Raw genomic sequence first — 21,902 nt, 5'->3', positions numbered from 1 at the left:
ACATTGCTAAACTTTGACGATCTAAGGGGAAACAATCATCCAAGGAATGATATCTAATCGAGCTGGGATATCTATGATTAATACATAATAAGATTTCCATGTCCGAAATTTAAATCCATAATGGTTTAATAGCAAAATGTATCTAGATATAAAAACATAATACATCAAATACATTTTGAATAATTTCATGAAAAATAATAACATCCTTGTTAAAATCATTTTAAAATTTTATCCTATGTCTAAAGTCTTTAGTAGTGGCGTATGCCATTGGCATGTGTATTTTAACTAATATCTTAAATGTTTGATATGGATTATAAGAGTGGATTTGAATAGCACTTTCAACTTCACCTATCATCATGCTTTGGGGAAGCAACAACATGCTCTAGGATATTTCTATTTCTTTTCCTTACCCCTTTGCTGAACATTGTGTATCTCCTCTCTTATATAAGTCCATTGGCACAAAGTCACTTCACAAGATACATCTAGATTCAATTGCTATCACGCTTCAACTGGTGCTCTATGGCCTTCTGTTTTACTATGTGATTTAATTTTCTGCTTCACTATATATGAATGTGATATTCAGCTTTACCAAAAAGAAAAAAAAAAAAAAAAAATCCCCTGCTTCTTCTTTGGTGCAAGGATATTGGATGGTAAGGAAACCGGCCCAGCAATCTTCCAAAACTCCAGCCATGCTAATCCTTCAAGGGATTATCAAGAGCTGGGAAGCTGAAGCACATCCTCTTTCAAAGAAATGAAAGAAAAAAAAGAGATTGATGCCAAGAAAAATGCTGCCATTTTGCGATCAAGAAAACAACAACAGGAAGAAAAAGGCCTACTCCAGTCAAGATTCAAGGAAACATGGAAGAAATCATGATTAATAAAATTATAATACCAAATGCCAAATGGATGGTACAAAAAGATGCAAAATAGAGGAACTTTGGTTGGATGGCGATGATAATCGTTGTAATTCGGATTCGCACGTTCAATCATTCATGGATTCATGTGTATCCAGAAAAACTGAGGATTAAAATTACAACCCACCAATTGTCCTTGCTTTAGGATGTGGTGATGCTGAGAAGATTAGAGGGTGGGAGGACAAAAAAAGGATAAAAAAGGAAATGAAGAGAATAACTGATGAAGGAATGAAGATATAAAGTGAAATCATAAAGAAATCGGCATCCGCACCTCCGATACCGTCGACCACACCTCTTGCCTCCATGATAGCTGTCTCTACGGCTGCCCTATTTCCTTTAACATCCTCCATGACCCTACCCTCCCTCCTTATCGACTCCCTCCATCTCCATTCCTTCCTCATTGACAACCCCTCTTTCCCCCTCCTCTTTTTTCTTCTCTCCTTTCTCTTCACCCCTTCTCCTCCTTGTCCTCCTCCTCCAATCTATCCATAAAGCCTTTGATGCTGCGCTCACCAATGCAGCTTGCTGGAAATTTGCTAGAGAATGGAGGATGGAAGGGTGTCGAATGGAATAACCTTGAGAATTAGGAGGGAATAGTGGAAACCTATTTCAAACTATCCTTATAAGCAAAGGATATTTTTATCCATTATAACGACAAACTAACGACATCTGCTGGCAAGAAAATAATATAATCATATTAAAACATTTTAAAATTTTAAAAAATTAATTTGATAAAATAAAAAAATATAAATAAAATTAAGTTAAAGATGAAAAAATATTTCTATAATTTATCTTAAATTTTAATGATAACAAGTGCTCAAGCTAAACCTCTCTTTGGTATATATATATATATATATATATATATATATATATATATATATATATATATATATATATATATATATATATATATATATATATATAAAATAAAATATATAATAAATGAGAATAGTTATAAGAGGCCCATTTATTATCTAAAATAAAAAATTATAATAATAATATCATTAATACAAGCATGTAGAGAGTTCAGCACAAGTTGAACCTCTAATTTATGTTGGAAAAAGCAAATATTAAATGTATTTGAAGAAATCGAAAGGTCATTTTGTAAACTTAATTGAAGTGGAAAAAAATCAAGAGTCACATGGAAAAACCAAAAGTCACATGAAAAAGCCAAGAGTCACATGGAAAATCCAAGAGTCACATGGGAAGTCTAAATGATAAATTTATTAGGGGAGTCAAAAGGTCATTTCTTATACCTATAAATAGGTGGTTGTTGTAGAATGTACGGGGTGGTGAAGTGGTATCAAGAATAGAAAAAAAAGGAGAGGGTTTGTGAGAAAAAATTGTATTCTCCATTGTTTTATATAGTTTCTCATACTATTGTTGTATGTTCCACCACCATTACATATTCTATCAAAGTGGTATCAGAGCCCGGAGGTTGGAAATATGTCCAACAGCATGCAATTCCCCATTCCACGACTCACCACCACCAATTATGAGAATTGGAGCATCCAAATGAAGGCATTGCTAGGCTCGCAAGATATTTGGGAGGTTGTTGAAAAGGGATATGAAGAACCCCAAGATGACCGCGCACAAACGGCGGCACAAAGAACGGCGCTTGTCGATCAAAGAAAAAAGGACAAGAAGGCCCTTTATTTCATCTATCAAGGGCTAGATGAAGCCGGATTCGAGAAGGTTGCTTGTGCCACCAACTCAAAACAAGCTTGGGAGATCCTTGAGAACGCTCATAAGGGCGTTGAGAAAGTGAAGAAGGTGCGCCTCCAAATGTTGAGAGGCGAGTTCGAGACCTTGAAGATGAAGGAAGGAGAATCCATCTCGGATTACTTCACAAAGGTTCTTTCTAATGTAAACCAAATGAAAAGAAATGGTGAGAATGTAGAGGACAAGCGTGTGGTGGAGAAGATCCTAAGATCCTTGGATCAGAAGTTTGACTATGTTGTAGCTGCAATTGAAGAGTCCAAAGATGTGGATACTATGACAGTTGATGAACTCATGGGTTCTCTACAAGTCCATGAGCAAAGGATCTTGATGCGGAAAGAAGAATCCTTGGAGCAAGCCTTGAAGTGCAAGCTCACCATCAATGAGAAGAAGGATGGCCCAACTAGCGAAAGGAGTCAAATAAATCGCGGTCATAGTTATACCCGCGGATACGATCATGGACGAGGCCGTGGACGAGGACGAGGTTCCTTTGGACATGGCAGAGGAAGAGGAGGCACAGGAGTCTTACCTAATGAAGAAAGCACACAAGGTCCCTCTGGCGGAAGAAGGCAACGAGGTTTCTCAAGAGGAGGACGAAGGTATGACAAAAGTAAAATTAAATGTTATACTTGTGGTAAATATGGTCATTACTCCTCAGAATGTTACCATAATGAGAATAACCAAGTGCATGAGAAGGTCAACTATGCAAAGAAGGAGGAAGGAGAAGATGGTATCTTGCTACTAGCAGAGAAGGGAGAAGAAGCTTCCAATGAAAATATTTGGTACTTGGATACCGGCGCAAGCAATCATATGTGCGGGTACAAACACATGTTCAAAGAGTTAGATGAGACAGTGGAAGGCAATGTTTCTTTCGGTGATACCTCAAAAGTTCAAGTGAAGGGGATAGGTAAAATCCTAATTCAACTCAAGAATGGTTCTCAACAGTTCATTTCTAATGTTTACTATTTGCCTAATATGAAAACAAATATCTTAAGTCTTGGTCAATTATTAGAAAAAGAATTTGATGTTGTTATGGAAGGTAGATATCTTTACTTAAGAAAACATGATCAGCTGATTGCAAAAGTACGTATGACCAAGAACCGAATGTTTATATTGAACATCAAGTATGTTATGACAAAGTGCTTGAGTGCATGCATGAAGGATGACACATGGCTATGGCACTTGAGGTTCGGGCATGTGAACTTTGGTTCCTTGAAACTCTTATCTTCGAAGGCGATGGTGAAGGGATTACCTCTCATTGAGGATACCCCTGAAGGAATATGTGAAGGATGTATTATTGGAAAACACTCAAGAGCTAGCTTCCCAAAAGAATCATTTCATCAAGCCCGAAGGCCTTTGCAACTCATCCATACGGATATTTGTGGTCCCATCACACCGGCCTCATTTGGAGGTCGTCATTATTTTCTAACATTTATTGATGATTTTAGCAGGAAAACTTGAGTGTACCTCTTGAAGGAGAAACGCGAGGCCCTGGAGACATTCAAAAGGTTCAAAGCTCTTGTGGAGAACCAAACCGGGTGCAAAATCAAAGCTTTGAGATCAGATCGAGGAGGAGAGTTCACCTCGAAGGCATTTGAGGAGTTCTGCAAATCTCAAGGTATTTGGAGGACTTTGACTGCACCATACTCACCCCAGCAAAATGGCATAGCAGAAAGGAAGAATCGGACCATTCTTGACATGGTGAGAAGCATGTTGAAGACGAAAGAAATACCAAAAGAGTTTTGGGCGGAAGCTGTGAATTGTGCGGTATATATTCTCAACCGCTGCCCAACAAAGAATCTTGAAGGAAGGACCCCTCAAGAAGCATGGAATGGATATAGGCCAGATGTATCTCATCTGAGAGTATTTGGTTGCATTGCCTATGCACACATCCCAGATTAAAGGAGAAGCAAGCTTGATGACAAGAGTTATCCTTGCATCTTTATAGGATATGATCAGAGATCCAAGGCATACAAACTTTATGATCCAAAGGCGAAGAAGATCCTCATAAGCCGTGATGTGAAATTCAATGAAGAAGGAATCTGGAATTGGGGCACCAACATGATAGAGGTGCAAGAAGAAGAAGAACAAGTGAAGGCTCAAGTTGAAGATCCCACATCACCTTCATCACCTAGCACGAGATCTCCATCTTCAAATGAAGAATCCAGAAAGACAAGAAGCATTCAAGATCTCTATGAGGTGACGAGTCCCCTTAATCTCATTTGTTTATATGCTAATGAGGATGTAATCTCTTTTGAAGAAACAGTGAAGAATGAAAACTGGAGGATGGCCATGAATGAAGAGATGAAGGCAATCCAGAAGAATAACACATGGAAACTTATTACTCTTCCAGAAGGTCATGAACCCATTGGAGTGAAATGGGTATATAAGGTAAAGAAGAATGCAGAAGGAAAGGTGGAGAAATATAAAGCTCGATTAGTAGCTAAAGGCTACAAGCAGCAAGCCAGAATTGACTACGAGGAGGTATTTGCTCCCGTAGCACGCATGGAGACCATTCGTCTGGTGATTTCTTTGGCTGCACAGAGTAATTGGAACATCTACCAGTTAGATGTGAAGTCGGCATTTCTAAATGACTTTCTAGAAGAAGAAGTATATGTTGAACAACCCAAAGGGTATGTGAAGAAGGGACATGAAGAGAAGGTTTTAAAGCTAAGGAAGGCACTTTATGGTTTAAAACAAGCTCCAAGAGCATGGAACTCAAGAATTGATGGCTACTTCAAAGCAAATGGCTTCAAGCAATGTCCCTATAAGCATGCTGTGTATGTAAAAGAGAAAAATTCTAACATTCTACTTGTGTGTTTGTATGTGGATGATCTTATTTTTACAGGTAATAATCTACAAATGTTTGAGGAGTTCAAGCATGCCATGATGAAGGAGTTTGAGATGACAGACATGGGGTTAATGATATATTTTCTGAATTTGTTGGTCAAACAATATCAAAAAGAAATTTTCTTATCTCAAGAAGGTTATGCCAAAGAAATCTTGAAGAAATTCAAGATGAAAGATTGTAACCCTATAAGCACCCCCGTTGATTGTGGAGCAAAGCTGTCAAAAGAAGATGAAGGAGAGATTGTGGATCCTACTCTCTTTAGAAGCTTGGTAGGATGTCTGAGGTACATGACATGTACTAGGCCGGATATTCTATATGCAGTCGGCCTAGTCAGCAAATTCATGGAGGAGCCCAAATTAATGCACTGGAAGGCAGCAAAGAGAATTCTTTGTTACATCCAAGGTACTATTACTGATGGACTATTTTATTCTCATCATAGTAACTTTGAACTTGTGGGCTATTCGGATAGTGATTGGGTTGGAGACATGGATGATCGGAAGAGTACTTCCGGATTTGTATTTTCTATGGGAGATGCAGCTTTTTCATGGATGTCAAAGAAGCAACCTATTGTTACTCTTTCTACATGTGAAGCCGAATATGTTGCTGCATCCGCATGTGTATCACATGCTATATGGCTAAGAAGCTTGCTGAAGGAAGTTCATTTTGAGCAAAAAGAACCTACCAAGATAAGCATTGATAGCAAGTCGGCTATTACACTAGGAAAGAACCCGGTGTATCATCAAAGAAGCAAGCATATTGATGTGCGTTTTCATTCAATCCGGGAACATGTGAAGAACAAAGAAGTAGAGCTACTGTATGTGAAGACACAAGATCAAGTTGCCGACATATTCACTAAACCATTAGGAGCAGAGCTCTTCACCAAGTTTAAAAATTTTCTTGGCATGATGAAGAAAGAACAATTAAGTTTAAAAAGGGGTGTTGGAAAAAGCAAATATTAAATGTATTTGAAGAAATCGAAAGGTCATTTTGTAAACTTAATTGAAGTGGAAAAAAACCAAGAGTCACATGGAAAAACCAAAAGTCACATGGAAAAGCCAAGAGTCACATGGAAAATCCAAGAGTCACATGGGAAGTCTAAATGATAAATTTATTAGGGGAGTCAAAAGGTCATTTCTTATACCTATAAATAGGTGGTTGTTGTAGAATGTACGGGGTGGTGAAGTGGTATCAAGAATAGAAAAAAAAGGAGAGGGTTTGTGAGAAAAAGTTGTATTCTCCATTGTTTTATATAGTTTCTCATACTATTGTTGTATGTTCCACCACCATTACATATTCTATCAATTTAGATGTATACTAGTATATAACCTGTACGTTATGTAGAGTATAATTTTTTTTCTTTTTTCAATTATTTTTAAAATTTAATATAAAATAGATATAATAGAATAGATGATAGAAATAGAATAAAATATAATAGATATAAGATCCTAAGTGTTTTTTAAAATAATTTTTGATATCAGTATTATGATATATTATTACTATACAAAATTCTAATATGGTGTGTGTGTATGTATATTGATATAGCAAGTTAATGTATTATGATAATATTATAAGGACATGATCCAACCTGTATATAATAAAAAATAGTAAAGTATTGTATTTGGGAAATATTTAAATGCAATATAGCAGTGTTATTAGTGGTTCTACACTTCTACATTCATTTTTTAGAAATATCATGATTATAAAAATATAATAAAAATTAATAAAATATTAATGTAAGCTAATTACCAGCATGGTGTATGGACGATATATGGTACTAATAAAAAGTATCAAGCATTTCATTAATCTCAGCATAAACAAATATGATTATTAATAATCTTATACATTTTTTATTAATTTATAGTATTAATAAAAAAGATTTATTTTATATAATTTAATAAGCTAATAAATTTATTTTATATTATTATATTTTGTAAAAGTTATATTTAATAAATTTTTATTATTTAAAATAAAAAGCTTTCGATAATAATATTAATATACATATGATAAATGAAAGTATTAATATCTTTTTTTTCATAAATAAGATAAGATATCGCCGCAAAGCATTACAAGAATACAGATTTAAAATTTCGTGCAGATCCTTTACAATGAAAAATTATTGGTAAGACTTATTCTACCATATATTTATATATTTGGATCATAATAAAATAATTATTATATTATTTATTATTGAAAAAAAGAATCATTAAAATTTTGAATAGAAAAAGGGTCTATGTTAACCATCCTTTGTTGTTTTGTTTTTTTTATTGAATGGTCTCGGTCGTCTCGGATACGTCGTAGTCCAAACCAATAATTTCTCCTCTGCGGGCCCCAGACTGCACTAACCAATCAATATTCACCGAGAAACAATGGTGCTCCCGGCACGCAGAGGATCCGGGTTTCGTTTTAAAAGATCTACTCACTTGCTCCACCCGCCAAAACGGCCTCCGGAGTTTCGCTCCTCCACGCCTCTCCGACTCCGATGCCGATACGATTTCAGAGAAGACACCATAAGCGAAGGAACTGCCCTGACCAACGCCCTCAAACCATAGAACCCTAATCGGCGATGACTTCCCTAGAGGAGACGCCGGAGGAAAGCCCCGACGACCAGCCGGCGGCCGCCACGCCGCCGCGTTCGGCCGGCAGGCGGAAGGGCACGCCGAGCCGGCCGTGGCTGGTGGTATCGGACTCCGGGCAGGCGTGCTTCGAGGAGGTGGGGAAGCACTCGATCATGCGGCGGACGGGTATCCCGGCGCAGGATCTGAGGCTCTTGGATCCCCTGCTGTCCTACCCTTCGACGATTCTGGGGAGGGAGAGGGCTATCGTGCTCAATCTGGAGCACATCAAGGCCATCATCACGGCGACCGAGGTGCTCATCCTCAACTCCAAGGATCCGATGGTCGCCCCTTTTGTCCACGATCTCCAGTCCCGGCTCTCAAATCCTTCTGGCGCTCCTCATCAGGTAGTGATGGTGTTCTTCCTTCTTCTTTTGGACCTGTTTTTTTTTAATTTACTTTGAAAATCTGATCTCTCTTTGATTTTTTGGTTCGTTTGTCATGCCTAGTGTTGTGGCGGGCTACGGAGGACCCTCTTAATAGTCTCGTATCGGACATACTCTTAAGTGTCATATGCTTAAGTGGAATACGATCATGCATTTCCTCACAAGACGCCTTCCGACCGAAGGACAAAACTGTGAGGAGCGACGGCTGTGGTTCCCTGTAATGGGCACACGCCATCTTAGAACGGACAATACTTCGTGAGGTCCGAGACGATGCCTCCGACGACCGCTTGGCACACTGACACAATAGTGACGTGCCAGATAGAGACACCCGCCCCCTGCTCACGCATAGTGACCCTCCAGAGTGGGGCCCTGTGTTGTGGGCGGGCTGTGGGGGACCCCCTTAATAGTCCCATATCGGGCATACTTTGAAGTGTCATGTGCTTAAGTGGGATACGAGCATGCATTTCCTCACGAGACGTCTTTTATCTTTCGATCGAAGGACAAAATTGTGAGGGCGGCGGCTGTGATTCCCTGTAGCAGGCACACGCCGTCGACCGCTTGATACACTGACACAACACCTAGATTTCAAGTTATTTAATTTTAGATTTTTAATCATTAAATGCTAGTAATAATTTAGATAAGTGCAAAAGATTAAATGTTATGGTTTCAAAGTTATGATCTTTTTGCTATGATCTTTTCTATATTACCTTTTATGTTTGCATCAAAATAATGGTGGGATTTTTTTTTTTTTTTTTCTGTTAACAGTCTGCTTGGATTTTTCTACAGAATTAGACTGAAAATAAATTTATGGATTGGGCCAATGCAACCATGAAAATTACAGACTACAAATTGGGTCAGACAAAATATCCAAAAATAGTTTTGAAATGGCTCAAATTCTGCACAGAGAAAGAAAAAAACTTACTAGTCTTTTTTTTCTTTTCTCCTTATAAAATTCAGGCCGGTCCACGCCAAAATTGTTCCTGGATATATATGAATATGGGTCTAGCCCAACATGTAGCCTGTGATCTTGCTAGTTTTGTTAGTCCAATTCGCAATTCTACAAAATTCACAGTCCAATCCTATGCAAAAATCCAAACAGATCTAATATCAATTGGTATTTGGAGGGTGGATAGAGAATTTTTTGCATTCTTATAACAAAATTTCTTCTCTTTATCAAGAATTTTGACACAAACTCTGTTTCTTTTTTTTTTTGGTACTTGATAAAAAAAACCTAGGGAAAGCCCCCAAATAGTTTAGACTGATCTCTCTGTTTGCCCAAGATTAGAAATTTGTTGCAGCAATCATTTTGCTTTGATGAATTGATTATAAAATGCTGTTATATCTGAAGGTTGCAGAGTCCAGGAATAAGTTGTTACCCTTTGAGTTCAGAGTGCTTGAAATCTGCCTTAAATCCACTTACAGACGCCTCGAAGCTGAGGTATGCATTTCACCTTTTTTTTCTTTCTTACCTTTTTTTTTCTTTCTTGAGATAAATGCTGACCAGTTCTCATCGCCATGCGTCGCCATGTGTTTGAAACTTTGACCTTGTATGGCTGCCTACTTTAATTGGTGTGATGTAGTGGCTGTTAATTGCAATATAATTTTTTTTCTCTTCTTTGATGGGTAGTTACAATATAATTTTTACTAAGACATTATCTGTAGGTTGTCATTTATTTTCTCTACCCACTGTATATTTCTTCTTTCCTAAAAAAATATCATTATAACATATCAACATCAACAAATTAAATTATCAAACTCCGATCCTAACTATTGTGTGATTTTTTTCTCCAAATTATTTTTGAAGTGCTACTCTTCTTTGTGTGCACTCACGGTGTATACATGTGCACTTGTGTGCACATGCATGGATCTTCATTACCTCCTTCCTTACCCTTTTAACAAATTGAACCCCTTATTCTACAAGCATCCATGCATCTAAGTTGTATATGTTGATATCATCATTCTTCGACACTTTAGCAGTACTATTCTTCCCATTCCTCACCTTATCTTTTTTTGTTTTTACCAAATATTTGCCTCAACATTCTTAACAATCCTACCCACAATTTACGAGCTTAAGCTCTAATGGTTTTCCAAAATTATTATTTTTTTTAAAAGAAATTGAGCTTATTGTTGCCTTATGAAATTCTGTCATTATGTTTTTTTAAAAAATTCTCTCAGGTATTACAGAAATCATGGCCTGACTAAATAACCTACAAATGCCCACTCAATTCATCAAGAAACCTCCAATTCTATAAATCTTCAGCTATATCTACATTTCTATAAATCTTGGCCATCAATTTGATCAAAGACTTCCTTTTTGTTTATTTTTTGCTGTGTGTACGTTTCCTATACCTTGTGTTACTCTATCAATGTTTATATCCTTATCCTCCATAGCTTTTCAATCTAACCTTTAGATGAACAAAGGCCAGACAATAATAAAAACAATTGATTTGGTTAGATCTAGAATGCTTTGAAAGAAATCTTTGCTTTTCGTTATTCAAATTTAGCTCAAGGTGATCTGCTATGCTACAACAAAATTTTTTTTTTGTAGTATAGAAAATTAAAAATAAAAGAGTGGTAAAATAGATAGAAGAAGATTAGTAGATATAAAAGAAGGAGAGCAAGTGGAGAAAGGCTGGAATTAGGTTCGGGCTGGCTTGTTAGAATGGGATTAGCCTACCTATGCCCCTTATTTGCAGTCAATCCTTTCTTCTATGACCCTTGGTGGTCTATCTTTTCTATACGATTGAATGGCATGACTATGATAGTGGATGGCTTGCCTTGATAGTCTCTCCTGTGATGTCTCCTCTATTCTCCTCCCTCTCCAACCCTACCACTAGTGCTAATGGCCATCTCCTCACCCCCTACCAAGGCTCCCTCCTCCACTACCTTTACTTATCCTCCTCCTCACCTCCATAGATCTCCATTGCCATCGCCAAGTCTTGCTTCTACAACCCTGATCATGCCCATCTTCAGCCTCTCCTATGTGACGAATTCTTTTTTCCCCATCTCAACCTGCTTGTCCTCAACTTCTCCATTCATTGCCTCTTGCATATTCATCACTTAGCTTATGCTAAGACCCTCATCCAATTCTACAAGAAGATGAGAGAAGAGGAGGTGATGAAGATTGTGCTACATAGATTTTAATTCAGGTCAAGGTTCAAGCTTAAGGCTATGCTCAGTTTAGGATTCTAGTTGTACCTGGGTTAGAGCCTATGCGGTCTCAACTTTAGAGAAAGAATTGGTCATAAACACAAAACAATCCATTTAATTTTATATTTGTTCGAATAAAATATTTAGCTAATTGCATTAGTCTCACTAAAAAAAATATTTTTTTTCTAATTTTTCTTTCTTCCCAATTGATTTTTTGGGTTTATGTACAACCCCAATCTCAAAAACTATTTTTGGTCTAGGCTTGGCTAAGGGGATGGAAAATAACCTATCCTAATATATTTCCATTCCTAAAGTGCATTACAGGAAAAGGAGGTCCTAGGGTCTTTCTTTCAATAAAATTTCTACGAGCAATTGTAAGACAACTTATTAGAACTAGCTATACAGGTTTATATGCACATTAAATTTATATCTTGCCACAACTAAGACTCTTTAAAAATAAATCAGATAAAGTCAAATCAGCCAATCAAGTCTATTTAAAATAAGATTTCTCTAATAGAAAATAGCTAACCATTAATCTACAACTAAGCGCACAGATTAGTTAGATTTGGCTTTTACTAACAATAAAACTCCAAAAGCCTAAGAAAATAACCCTTGAAAAAAATAAAATTAGGATGAAAAAAGGAACTAAACCTAAAATTAAAAATAAATTCAACCATCTAAGTCCTTAAATTCCTAATTACATGGTCGCTTCCATTTTATTCGATCACTTGCTCATGATCCTCTTGGTGTTGGTGCATGACAAATCTGACCATTGAAACTATATATCGTTCATTATAAAGCCCGATATTGATTCTCCTTGTGATTATATCCTCATATATGAGAGATTCTCCATTTTAATTAATACTAACATGTCTCTTAGCAAAGTATAGGACAATATCGATCTTTGGATCATTTGGTGGATGATCAAATGGATCTAGGAAATGATTCTCAATTTGAGTTATGGGATGACTGGGGATCTTGATTTTGTTCATCATGTGGTGGATCTCTTGTTGAGGAATTGAAAACCATTAAATCTATGAACACATATTCATCGCTTATTGGTCTCTTGGAAAATCTTCAATTTTATCATAATAGTGTCTTCCATAGGTGAATCATCAACTATTTGCTTTTGATCTCATGATTGGAGTTCTTTTCTTGCATTGGCCCTCTTGAGATAATGGAGTTCATTACAGATATCTTTTATTATATGGATCTACAGTAATAGGTTTTGCTGAATGCTGATTGCATATCTAGGCACGTGAGCATGTCATCAAGCAAAGAATGTGACTTCATAAAATCAAAAATGTTGTCCACTTGCTTTGCATGTAAATATATATAGATTGAAGTTGTTGAATGTCTCTTGTTGCAGGTGTGATGCTTGGATTTGGTTTCGATCTTAAATAATTTGACTCCAAATATGGATTAATTGGACTTGTCAGATTGCAAAAATCCTTAGAAATTCACCCTAAAAAATCTAAAAAATAAGACAGAAATAGGAAATAAAATGCTTAAAGTGGAAACAAATTCTATCATCTGAGTCCTTAAATTCCATAGTAATAGTTTGAGATAATATTCAACCTCATATTCCTCTCCTTTTGCTTGAATATCAATAGTCAATTCTAACAAAAATGCATAAAATATGCTTAAGGTTGCAATTTGTTTGAGACTCGAAATGACTGCAATCCACTTTTCATATTGTATATGCTTTCATCTCTTTGTAGTGCTTTGTTTATGTATTCTTAATAATCTTTTATGTACCATTAGGTTCACTTTTTTCATTAAAGCCTATCAAATATTTTATTATGGTAATCTATTATACTGTCTATTTCCATTATTCACAAAATATTCAGCTTTATTAACATGCAAATTCTTGTTTAGTTTCTTGTTGGAAGCAATTTTAATTTTCTCCTAAATAAAAGATTAGAAATCTTTAACCTAAGATGATTTTTTGTTTAATGAAGTGGAAGAGTTATACTATTTATTACGAACACATCCAATAAAATCAGAAAATAAAATATCACAAAGAGTAGAAGGAACAATGTCATGGTCTAAGAAATATAGATACTGATATATGGTACGGGTACTTTATGGTACGGATACGTCGATATAGCAAAAATTGAAAAAACTATGATACGGATACTGCTAGATATTTTATATTTTTATTAATATTTGAATATATATAATATTTTTATATTAATAAAAATATATGAAAAAAATTGAATCATATATATAATATTTGAATATTAATAAAATTAAGTTCTCAAATCTCAACTAAATTTATAAGTATCATCATAAAAAATAAACAAACACTTATAATTAACGAAAAGAAAAAAAAACTAGCAGTCTAAATAAGTAGAAGAAATCAAAATAGTAAGTCTTGATAATCAAGTGATAATAGTTTCAACTGTTTCATTCTCTGCATCATTAGCAAAAAGCTTCTTCTCTACATTTGGTTCATCAAAGGACAGACTTACAGTCTCAAGAATGCAGAGATAGGAGTACCAGTGCCATATCAGAAATATATCCGTACTAAAAACTTTATCGGTACTGGTACATGTCTGAAATAGAAATACCTATGCTTCATAGGTCATGGTTCACCTAACGGACTTCACTTGAGTGCTCTGCTACAGGAGAAGCGACCCAATCCACAATACCATTTATCTCCATATAGATATATGTGGCCCGAAAGGAGACATAGCTCCTAACCATACTCTTAGCTAAGAAGATTTAAAAATTACTAGAATATAGTAAAAGTCATCGTCTACATGTCTTCAATTTTTATATATGTATAAACTCTAGACAAATATGATTTAATCAGCAAGATTTTCGTAATTATATCTTTCCTCTGGTGACATATCTTAAACCCCACAATTGCATTATCTGATAGCTAAAAGTGACTCTATATTTTGCAAAACTCAATATATGTTACAGTATAAACATCATACCTAAATACGGCAACTGGTGAACTTAATTTCTTCAGGCTATAACGAATTTTTGGTTTTATGCCCAACGGCTAGCAGCTAGAATGCTTAACATTGTCAGGTAAACATTGATGCTTGGATATGTAAATTCTTTCTGTAAGTTGTTCAGAAACTACAGTAAAACTACTTAGACTAGTAAGTAATTGTTCAACATCATCCAATTCCTCTGATCAGCAAAAACATGTATAAGCGGGATATGCTTATGCATGTGCCATTGGTGTTTCGACGGCACTCATTTTATGACTTTTATGGATTTTTTATTTCTTTGTGATTATTTTATGTTTCTATACTATTTTTAGCTTCATAGGTTTTTAATTTTTTTTCTTATGTCTTGAAATACTCATTTGCAATGTCCAGTACTTCTTCAATAGAGCTCTATATATCTTCTTATCTTAATTTATTCATATCAGACATTGATCTTGGAGCAAGAGGCATATCCAGCTTTAGATGAATTGACTTCAAAAATCAGCACCCTTAACCTTGAACATGTAAGACATATCAAGAGTCGCTTGGTTGCAATATCATGGCGTGTGCAAACGGTAAGAAGTTAAAGCTATAAAGTGATTTGCAAAACTAACAGCATTGCAAGTTTATTATAACAGTTCATGAATATATTTTTACCATTTAATGAATTATATTGTTTGAAAGTGGAAAGTGGCAGGTTGTCCTCAATCCCTTTCTCTCTCTTTCTCCAAAAAAAAAAAGAGTTATATTTGTTTGGACTTGAGTATTTTCTTTCTAATTAAGCACAAGGTTGGGTACATTTAGTAGTTATATCATGCCCAATTTCGTAAATGGGCGTCAACATAGGCTTCCTTGTATTTTATATTCTATTTCTTAATTAGAATTTTGTATATGTTTTCTCTTTTCTGGCACTTTTTATTTGTAGATTTTTCCATGCTAATATCATATATTTTAATAGGTGAGGGATGAACTAGAACATTTACTAGATGATGACAATGATATGGCCGGGATGTACTTAACAAAGAAGCTTGCTTATCAAGATAATGGTGAATCTTCATCAAGAGTTGAGGTAGATGATGATGCATTTAGACCAGAGGAGGACAAGTAAGCTTTATTATGGTCTTCAAAAAATTAAAGCAGTTAAAGAAAAGGAGAATTTTTCTTCATAGTTTATAGATATTACAAGTGATCAATGTTGTTTTTTAAATAACTAAAGCCATAAATTATCTTATTCAAAAGTTCTTCTGTGGTCTTATCTCAGAGATTAAACCTTGGTATCTGGCTCCATCTCCATTTGCTCCTGGGACGACACAATTCCAGGATGAGATAATAAGGTTGGGGTAGACCAAAACACTTAGTAATAATGAGAATAAAAAGAAAATAGAATATTGTATCCTGGTCCATTTTGACGACTCTGGCGTATCGCAACTGGATGAACTAGGATAATTGGGACACTTAGTTTAAGAGAGAACCATGGTTCGCAATCATTGAAATCCATTTTTATTTTAGGATGGTACTATCGTGGAACCTGAATATGACTATTAAGTGGACTTTGTTAAGCAGTAAACTCATCCCAAATGATTACGTTGGGAATAAGTCACTTGTTTACTTAAAAATGGTGCAAATTGTTTCTTTGAATGAAATCTAATTTTATATGGATATGTATGTATATATGTATGTGTGTATGCATGAATGTACCTATCTGTGTATGTTGGTCAACAAGTGTGAACAAGGTCTATTTATTATCCATTGTGATGTGATCAAAGTGCATGATCTGTTACTTTCTAACAATTTAGAGAAATCTGAAGTAAAATGGTAGCATGCATAATTTGTTTTATTTGATTTTCAATTGTTTGACTTTACCGAGAGATAATGTTGGTTTTTTTCTTTTTCTTTTTTGGGAAGTTGCAGATTGTTTTTAGTTTATGGGTTATAGTTTGTTATATAACTTTCACTTTGGTGCAAGAACTTGTGAACAGAATCATTAACAATAAATAAAATTAAGATCACACAAATGGGAAAATAGGACATATTTAAAAGAAATGCTCTAGGCATTATTTTCTTTCTTTATATCATTGTATCATCATACCCATAGCAAATCTTATCACTTACAAATGATTTAAGAGTATATATATATATAAGTTTTCATAAAAATTAAAGTGGTAATTGGAGAACCTATGAGACAATTGTTTATTTAAGATTTGTAGAAAATTATTTTAGGAATAATGAAATGAAAAAGGAAAAATAATCCCCCTCCCCCCCCCCCCCCCCCCCAAAAAAAAAAATTTTACTGGCTCTTTTTGTAAAAGCCAATAAAGAAATAACAAAATACTAGAAATATTTTCTACTTTAAATAACCAAAATAAGAGAGCATATAAAAAAGACAAGAAATCAATTATTAATTAATGCAATAGAAATACACACATAAGGAAGCAAAAAGTGTAGACATGGTTTGTTAAACTCAAAATTACAAAAAATGAAATATTAACTTTAATAATGCTTGATATGATCTATTCCCATTTCATCTAATTCTTTGTCATATGCTTTATAGAAAAATTGTGAATGAGACATAAATAAATGAAAAAATGAAAACATGAAATGTGACATAGAAGGTATGTTAAGAAGGGTAAAACTACTAGGGAATTTCTTCTATCACCTAATTCAAGGTGAGTAAACATTGTATGCTATAGTAGGTCATTAAAACAAGCAATTTCAACTATGACAAAAAACTAATTTTCCACTTAGTCTGCTCTCCTTGATTTTATTGAACCAAGGAGTTGATGGCCAAGAAAGGATGAGTAGTAGCAAGGGTTCACTTCGTATGATTACCCTATAGAGCCACTTATCGGTTGTTTGTCAACTGCCAATATATAGAGCCTATTTGGATTGCTATTAAAGGTAGGCTCGAGATCTCTAGAAGACGAAGTATTCTTCTCTTTTTTGTAAATAGATTATCATAAGAATATAAGAACTCTAAATATTGTGAGAAGGTTGTTAGTTGCCTTCCTAGCTTGACTAAATCGTGACATCCTTCGTATAATCTTTGATTTTTTGGGAGGACCTATTAGTTATGTTTCTTTTTTTGTGATCAATAAATGGTGTGTTTCTAGCCATCCTCGCTCTTCAAAAGAAAGATTTTATTGAAATTGTTAATTCTAAATTTTAATAATTTCTTACAACCATTTTTCTAACTTTTTACTATAGTTATTTTGTTTCAGAATGTATATATCAATATATGCCTTTGATCATGTTAAAGAAGTTTCTTGCATCAAAGTATCTCTATTTTCAGGTATGAAGAATTTAGAAATCAAATAGAGAATATCCATAGAAACTTACCTACTTTTAAGCCTCAAGTTCAAGAGTTGGAGACGCTTTTAGAGGCCTACTTTGTGCAGATTGATGGCACTCTAAACAAATTATCTCGTGTATGTAGTCCTTTCCTTTTTCTTGCAATCTTCAAATAACTTGATATCTTTTTGTTTTCATATAAATATTTGATACAATTATTGTGAGCTTTATGAGGAAATATATAATAAGATAATTTGCTAAAACTATTAGTAGTAAGCACAAGCTAACACATGAAATTTTGTAAGTATCAAAATATCATTATAAATGCCAATTTATCATGGACAAAGTAGGGGTTCTAGAATTGTTATTTAACCAATATTTCTCTCTTTATTTTATTTTAGATTTTTTTGCTTATATAACCTTCTAATATAGCTTATTGCATATTTATCCTCCAAAAATTACTTTTTGCATCTATTCCCTTAAATTATTCTGTTACCGCATGAAGTCCCCTCTCATTGGCATTTTGGCTGATAGTATTTAATAAACAACCATTTCAAGCATCATTTGAGACTATTACCCTTTTCCCTGATATTATTAAGAAAATCAACATTTTATTTGTACTAAAAATAATGATATTACAATATATTTTTTTGAGGATATTATTGTGATAGGGCAAATAGTGAGGTGTATATGTGCAAATAGTGATTATGGAGGTTAAATATGTAATAAGGTATAGTATAGTTTAAAAGCATATATGCAAAAGATCATTTATCCCAATATATAATGAGAACTTTGGACATCCTCGTACATTCAACGTACGTTTCATGCAAACTCTTATGGGCACTTTAATTGGAGACTGCCTTGGTGCCTGCCTCCATACTTCGAACATGCTAGCATAATATATTTTGTTTTTTAAAAAAAATATATGATTCATTCCGAAAATAATGATTAATAGGAAGAATTTTTTCAATAAAAAGTAGAAGAATTGTTATTAAAAATGGAAATTAAACTGAGCTTCAAACTTTAGATGACAGTATAGATTTATATTTGTCTCTTTGAGTGCGTGGATTTGGACATAATGCTAAAGTTGGTTCTTCCTGTAGACCAGAACAAATATGTCCACCATCATTGCTCCAGATTGCTGCCATATAAGAATTTTTGTATAGTTTTATTAATGAACTACATTCTCCACTACAAATAACATTAGTATTGGTAGTTATTTTGTATCTTTCTTTGCGCTGCTTACTCTAATTTGCCTTTCATTTGCTCAAAGCTGAAGGATTACGTAGACATTACCGAAGATTGCATCAAGATCATGCAAGATGAAAAACAGAATCAATTGCTAGAGATGGTAATCATTCTCAGCTTTGTTACAATGGCAGCCACTGCAGGTATTGTGGTTGTGGGTATATTTGGTCAGAATATTCACATTGAGCTCTTTGATCTTCCGACCTATGCCCAATTCTGGGAGACAACTTTTGGCACCATAGGTGGCTGCGTCATTCTTTATATTCTAGCCTTTGGGTTGGCCAAGAAAAGTGGACTTCTGCGATAGCCATATTTCCGAGGTATAGTCGTATATTATAAACATGGAAGGTGCTTTTCACTTGCCACATTGAGATCAGTTTTGAAATCCCAGCAAAACGATAAACTCAAATAATTATATATAAATGAAGTTTATTTGGTTCTTTTTTGTTTCTTTCTTTCTTTTTTCTTTTTGGTATAAATTCTTCACTTTACCTCAACCCTGTGACTGGGGGAATGTCTGTTTTTAAAACTTCCTTTGTTTTGAGTTCTATTATATATATGCCTTTTTCTTACTTAGATAAGATGGTTTATTTTGAGATTTTTTTTTTAAAAAAAGGATAATAGTGGGTACTTAACAGTTTAAAAAAAAAAAAAAAAGATTCACATATATGAAAAGAATGTAAGTTGATTGGCGCATATTTGGAAATCAGATATTTATATTTAAAATATTGTTTATTCCTAATCATGAGAAGCTCACAACAAGCATAACTGAGTAGAAAACTTTTCCTAAACCAAATCAAAGAGAGTGCCAAGATGATGATTAAGAAATATCAGACAAATTGAAGTTTCTCTGTGGCAACACTAAGAGTCGGAAATTATTTTTTTTCTTCTATTGGGGCTGTTCATATGCTTGGTGTAAGCTCTACTTTCCATCCTCATTCTCTTCAAATGACACATGGATGGATGCCTCTTCATTGGGGTTGGAAGAGATGTTTATTTTGGGAGCATGGCGACCTCTAATTGGCTTCCCTCTTTCTTTCGCTTTCAAAGTTGCCCTGTTTTTTTTTTCCCTTTATGCATCTTGTAAAAGCTACGGGCGCACCCGACCTTAGATACCTTGTAAATGCTAAGAAGAGAGTTTTCTTATAGTTTTAATACCTTCTTTTATCCATGCATTGGCACGTGCCCATGCACTAGATCAATAGACGATAGTGCATAGCTGCAGCTTAGAAGTGTATTTAGATTATTGCCTCTCCTTGACAACCTTAGCTCCCTCACTGCTTTCACTAATCTGTTCAAGGAGGGTTTGACGGCAACGTGCAAAACCACTGAAAGTTGGAGAGAAAAAAGATGATCGATGTTGGGTATAAAATACCCCCTAGTCGAAGTTCGTGATGGGAGCGACCCTCCGGGGATCCAACTGACTTTCGACCTTCGGCAACATCTCTTCGAACCTCCCAGACAGTCGAGTCGCCGTCACACTCCCAAGTTTTGTCGACGAGCAGGACCCCGCCAGCACCAATCGGATTCTTCACGACGTCCGGACTCCTACGGGAGCCTGATCTCGCCAGCTACAGGGAGATTTCGTCCGGACTCCTACGGGAGCCGAACTTCGTTCCCGACCTCAACTGCTGAAAGACTTCACCCGGACTCCTACGGGAGCTGAGCTCCGCCCACGACTTCACTTACAGGTAAATTCCGTTCGGACTCCTACGAGAGCCGGATTCCGCCCCCGACTTCGCTTGCAGGTAAACTTCGTCCGGGCTCCTACGAGAGTCGGACCTCGCCTTTGACTTTAATTGCAGGTAGACTTTGACCGGACTCCTACAGGAGCCTGATCTCGCCAGCTACAGGGAGACTTCGTCCGGACTCCCACGGGAACCAGACTCCGCCTTCTACCCCGACTGCGGGAAGACTTCGTCCGGACTCCCACAAGAGCTGGACTCCGCCTTCCATCCCGACTGCAGGAAGACCTCGTCCGGACATCCACGAGAGCCGAACTCCGCCTTCTACTCCGACTGCGGGAAGACTTCATCCGGACTCCCACGAGAGCCGGACTCTGCCTTCTACCCCGACTGCAGGAAGACCTCGTCCGGACTCCCACGAGAGCCGGACTCCGCCTTCTACCCCGACAGCGGGAAGATTTCGTTCGGACTCCCACGAGAGTCGGACTCCGCCTTCTACCCCGACTGTGGGAAGATCTCGTCCGAGCTCCTACAGGTGCCGGACCTCGCTTTTGACTCCAACCGAACTTCGGCGACAAGTCTGGACCCTCTGGCAGGCCACAGTAACGGACAACACTGCTCCACTCCCTGCGGCGGACCCTACGCAGCTCCATTACTCCCTAGCAGGCCGTACTAACGGCCACGATTCTGCTCCACTCCCTGCAGCGGATCCTGTTCGATTCCACCACTCCCTGACGAGTCACGACAACGGACGCCGCTCCACTCCCTGCAACTGATTTCACGTGGCGAGCTACGGCGATAGCCACGATTTCACTCCAATAAATTCCTCCTGACTATGGGCGGCCCACTACCAGACGGTTACGGACATCGCTATCAGTCTGTTGCTCCCTCCGTCTATAAAAGGGGGACCCCAGATACGTTATTCTATAAGCTCTCATTTTTACCTAGAAATTCTGCTAAAATTTTCGTTCGAGCACTCCATTCCTGTTGAGACAGAGAACTGACTTGAGCGTCGGAGGGTCTTGCCGGAGCAACCCCACCTCCGATTTAGACTTCTTTTACAGGTCCCGGCGGCGACCACGACTCCAGCTTCTCCGGCGTAAG

The 21,902-nt window shown here is 36.2% G+C and overlaps 1 protein-coding gene across 3 annotated transcripts in view; it reads left to right on the top strand.

The window, feature by feature from the left end:
* The first annotated feature begins 7,877 nt into the window (after window positions 1–7,877).
* Window positions 7,878–21,902, top strand: part of LOC105038051 (magnesium transporter MRS2-F-like) — a 33,348-nt gene continuing 19,323 nt past the window's right edge. The window contains exons 1-6 of one of the 3 annotated variants that reach the window (XM_073250814.1): window positions 7,878–8,443; window positions 9,831–9,920; window positions 15,024–15,152; window positions 15,536–15,681; window positions 17,867–18,002; window positions 19,139–19,433. In XM_073250814.1, coding sequence (XP_073106915.1) covers window positions 8,048–8,443; window positions 9,831–9,920; window positions 15,024–15,152; window positions 15,536–15,681; window positions 17,867–18,002; window positions 19,139–19,420 — 1,179 coding nt within the window. In that variant the 5' untranslated portion in view covers window positions 7,878–8,047 and the 3' untranslated portion in view covers window positions 19,421–19,433. Of the gene's footprint in view, window positions 8,444–9,830; window positions 9,921–15,023; window positions 15,153–15,535; window positions 15,682–17,866; window positions 18,003–19,138; window positions 19,564–21,902 lie in introns of those variants that run through there. The other 2 variants (XM_073250816.1, XM_073250811.1) reach the window with 2 other exon arrangements.

Source organism: Elaeis guineensis, chromosome 1 (genome assembly GCF_000442705.2).
Source record: "Elaeis guineensis isolate ETL-2024a chromosome 1, EG11, whole genome shotgun sequence".
NCBI classification, from domain to species: Eukaryota; Viridiplantae; Streptophyta; class Magnoliopsida; order Arecales; family Arecaceae; genus Elaeis; species Elaeis guineensis.
Note: the sequence above shows the minus strand (reverse complement) of the source record. Positions and strands in the feature narration are given on the sequence as shown.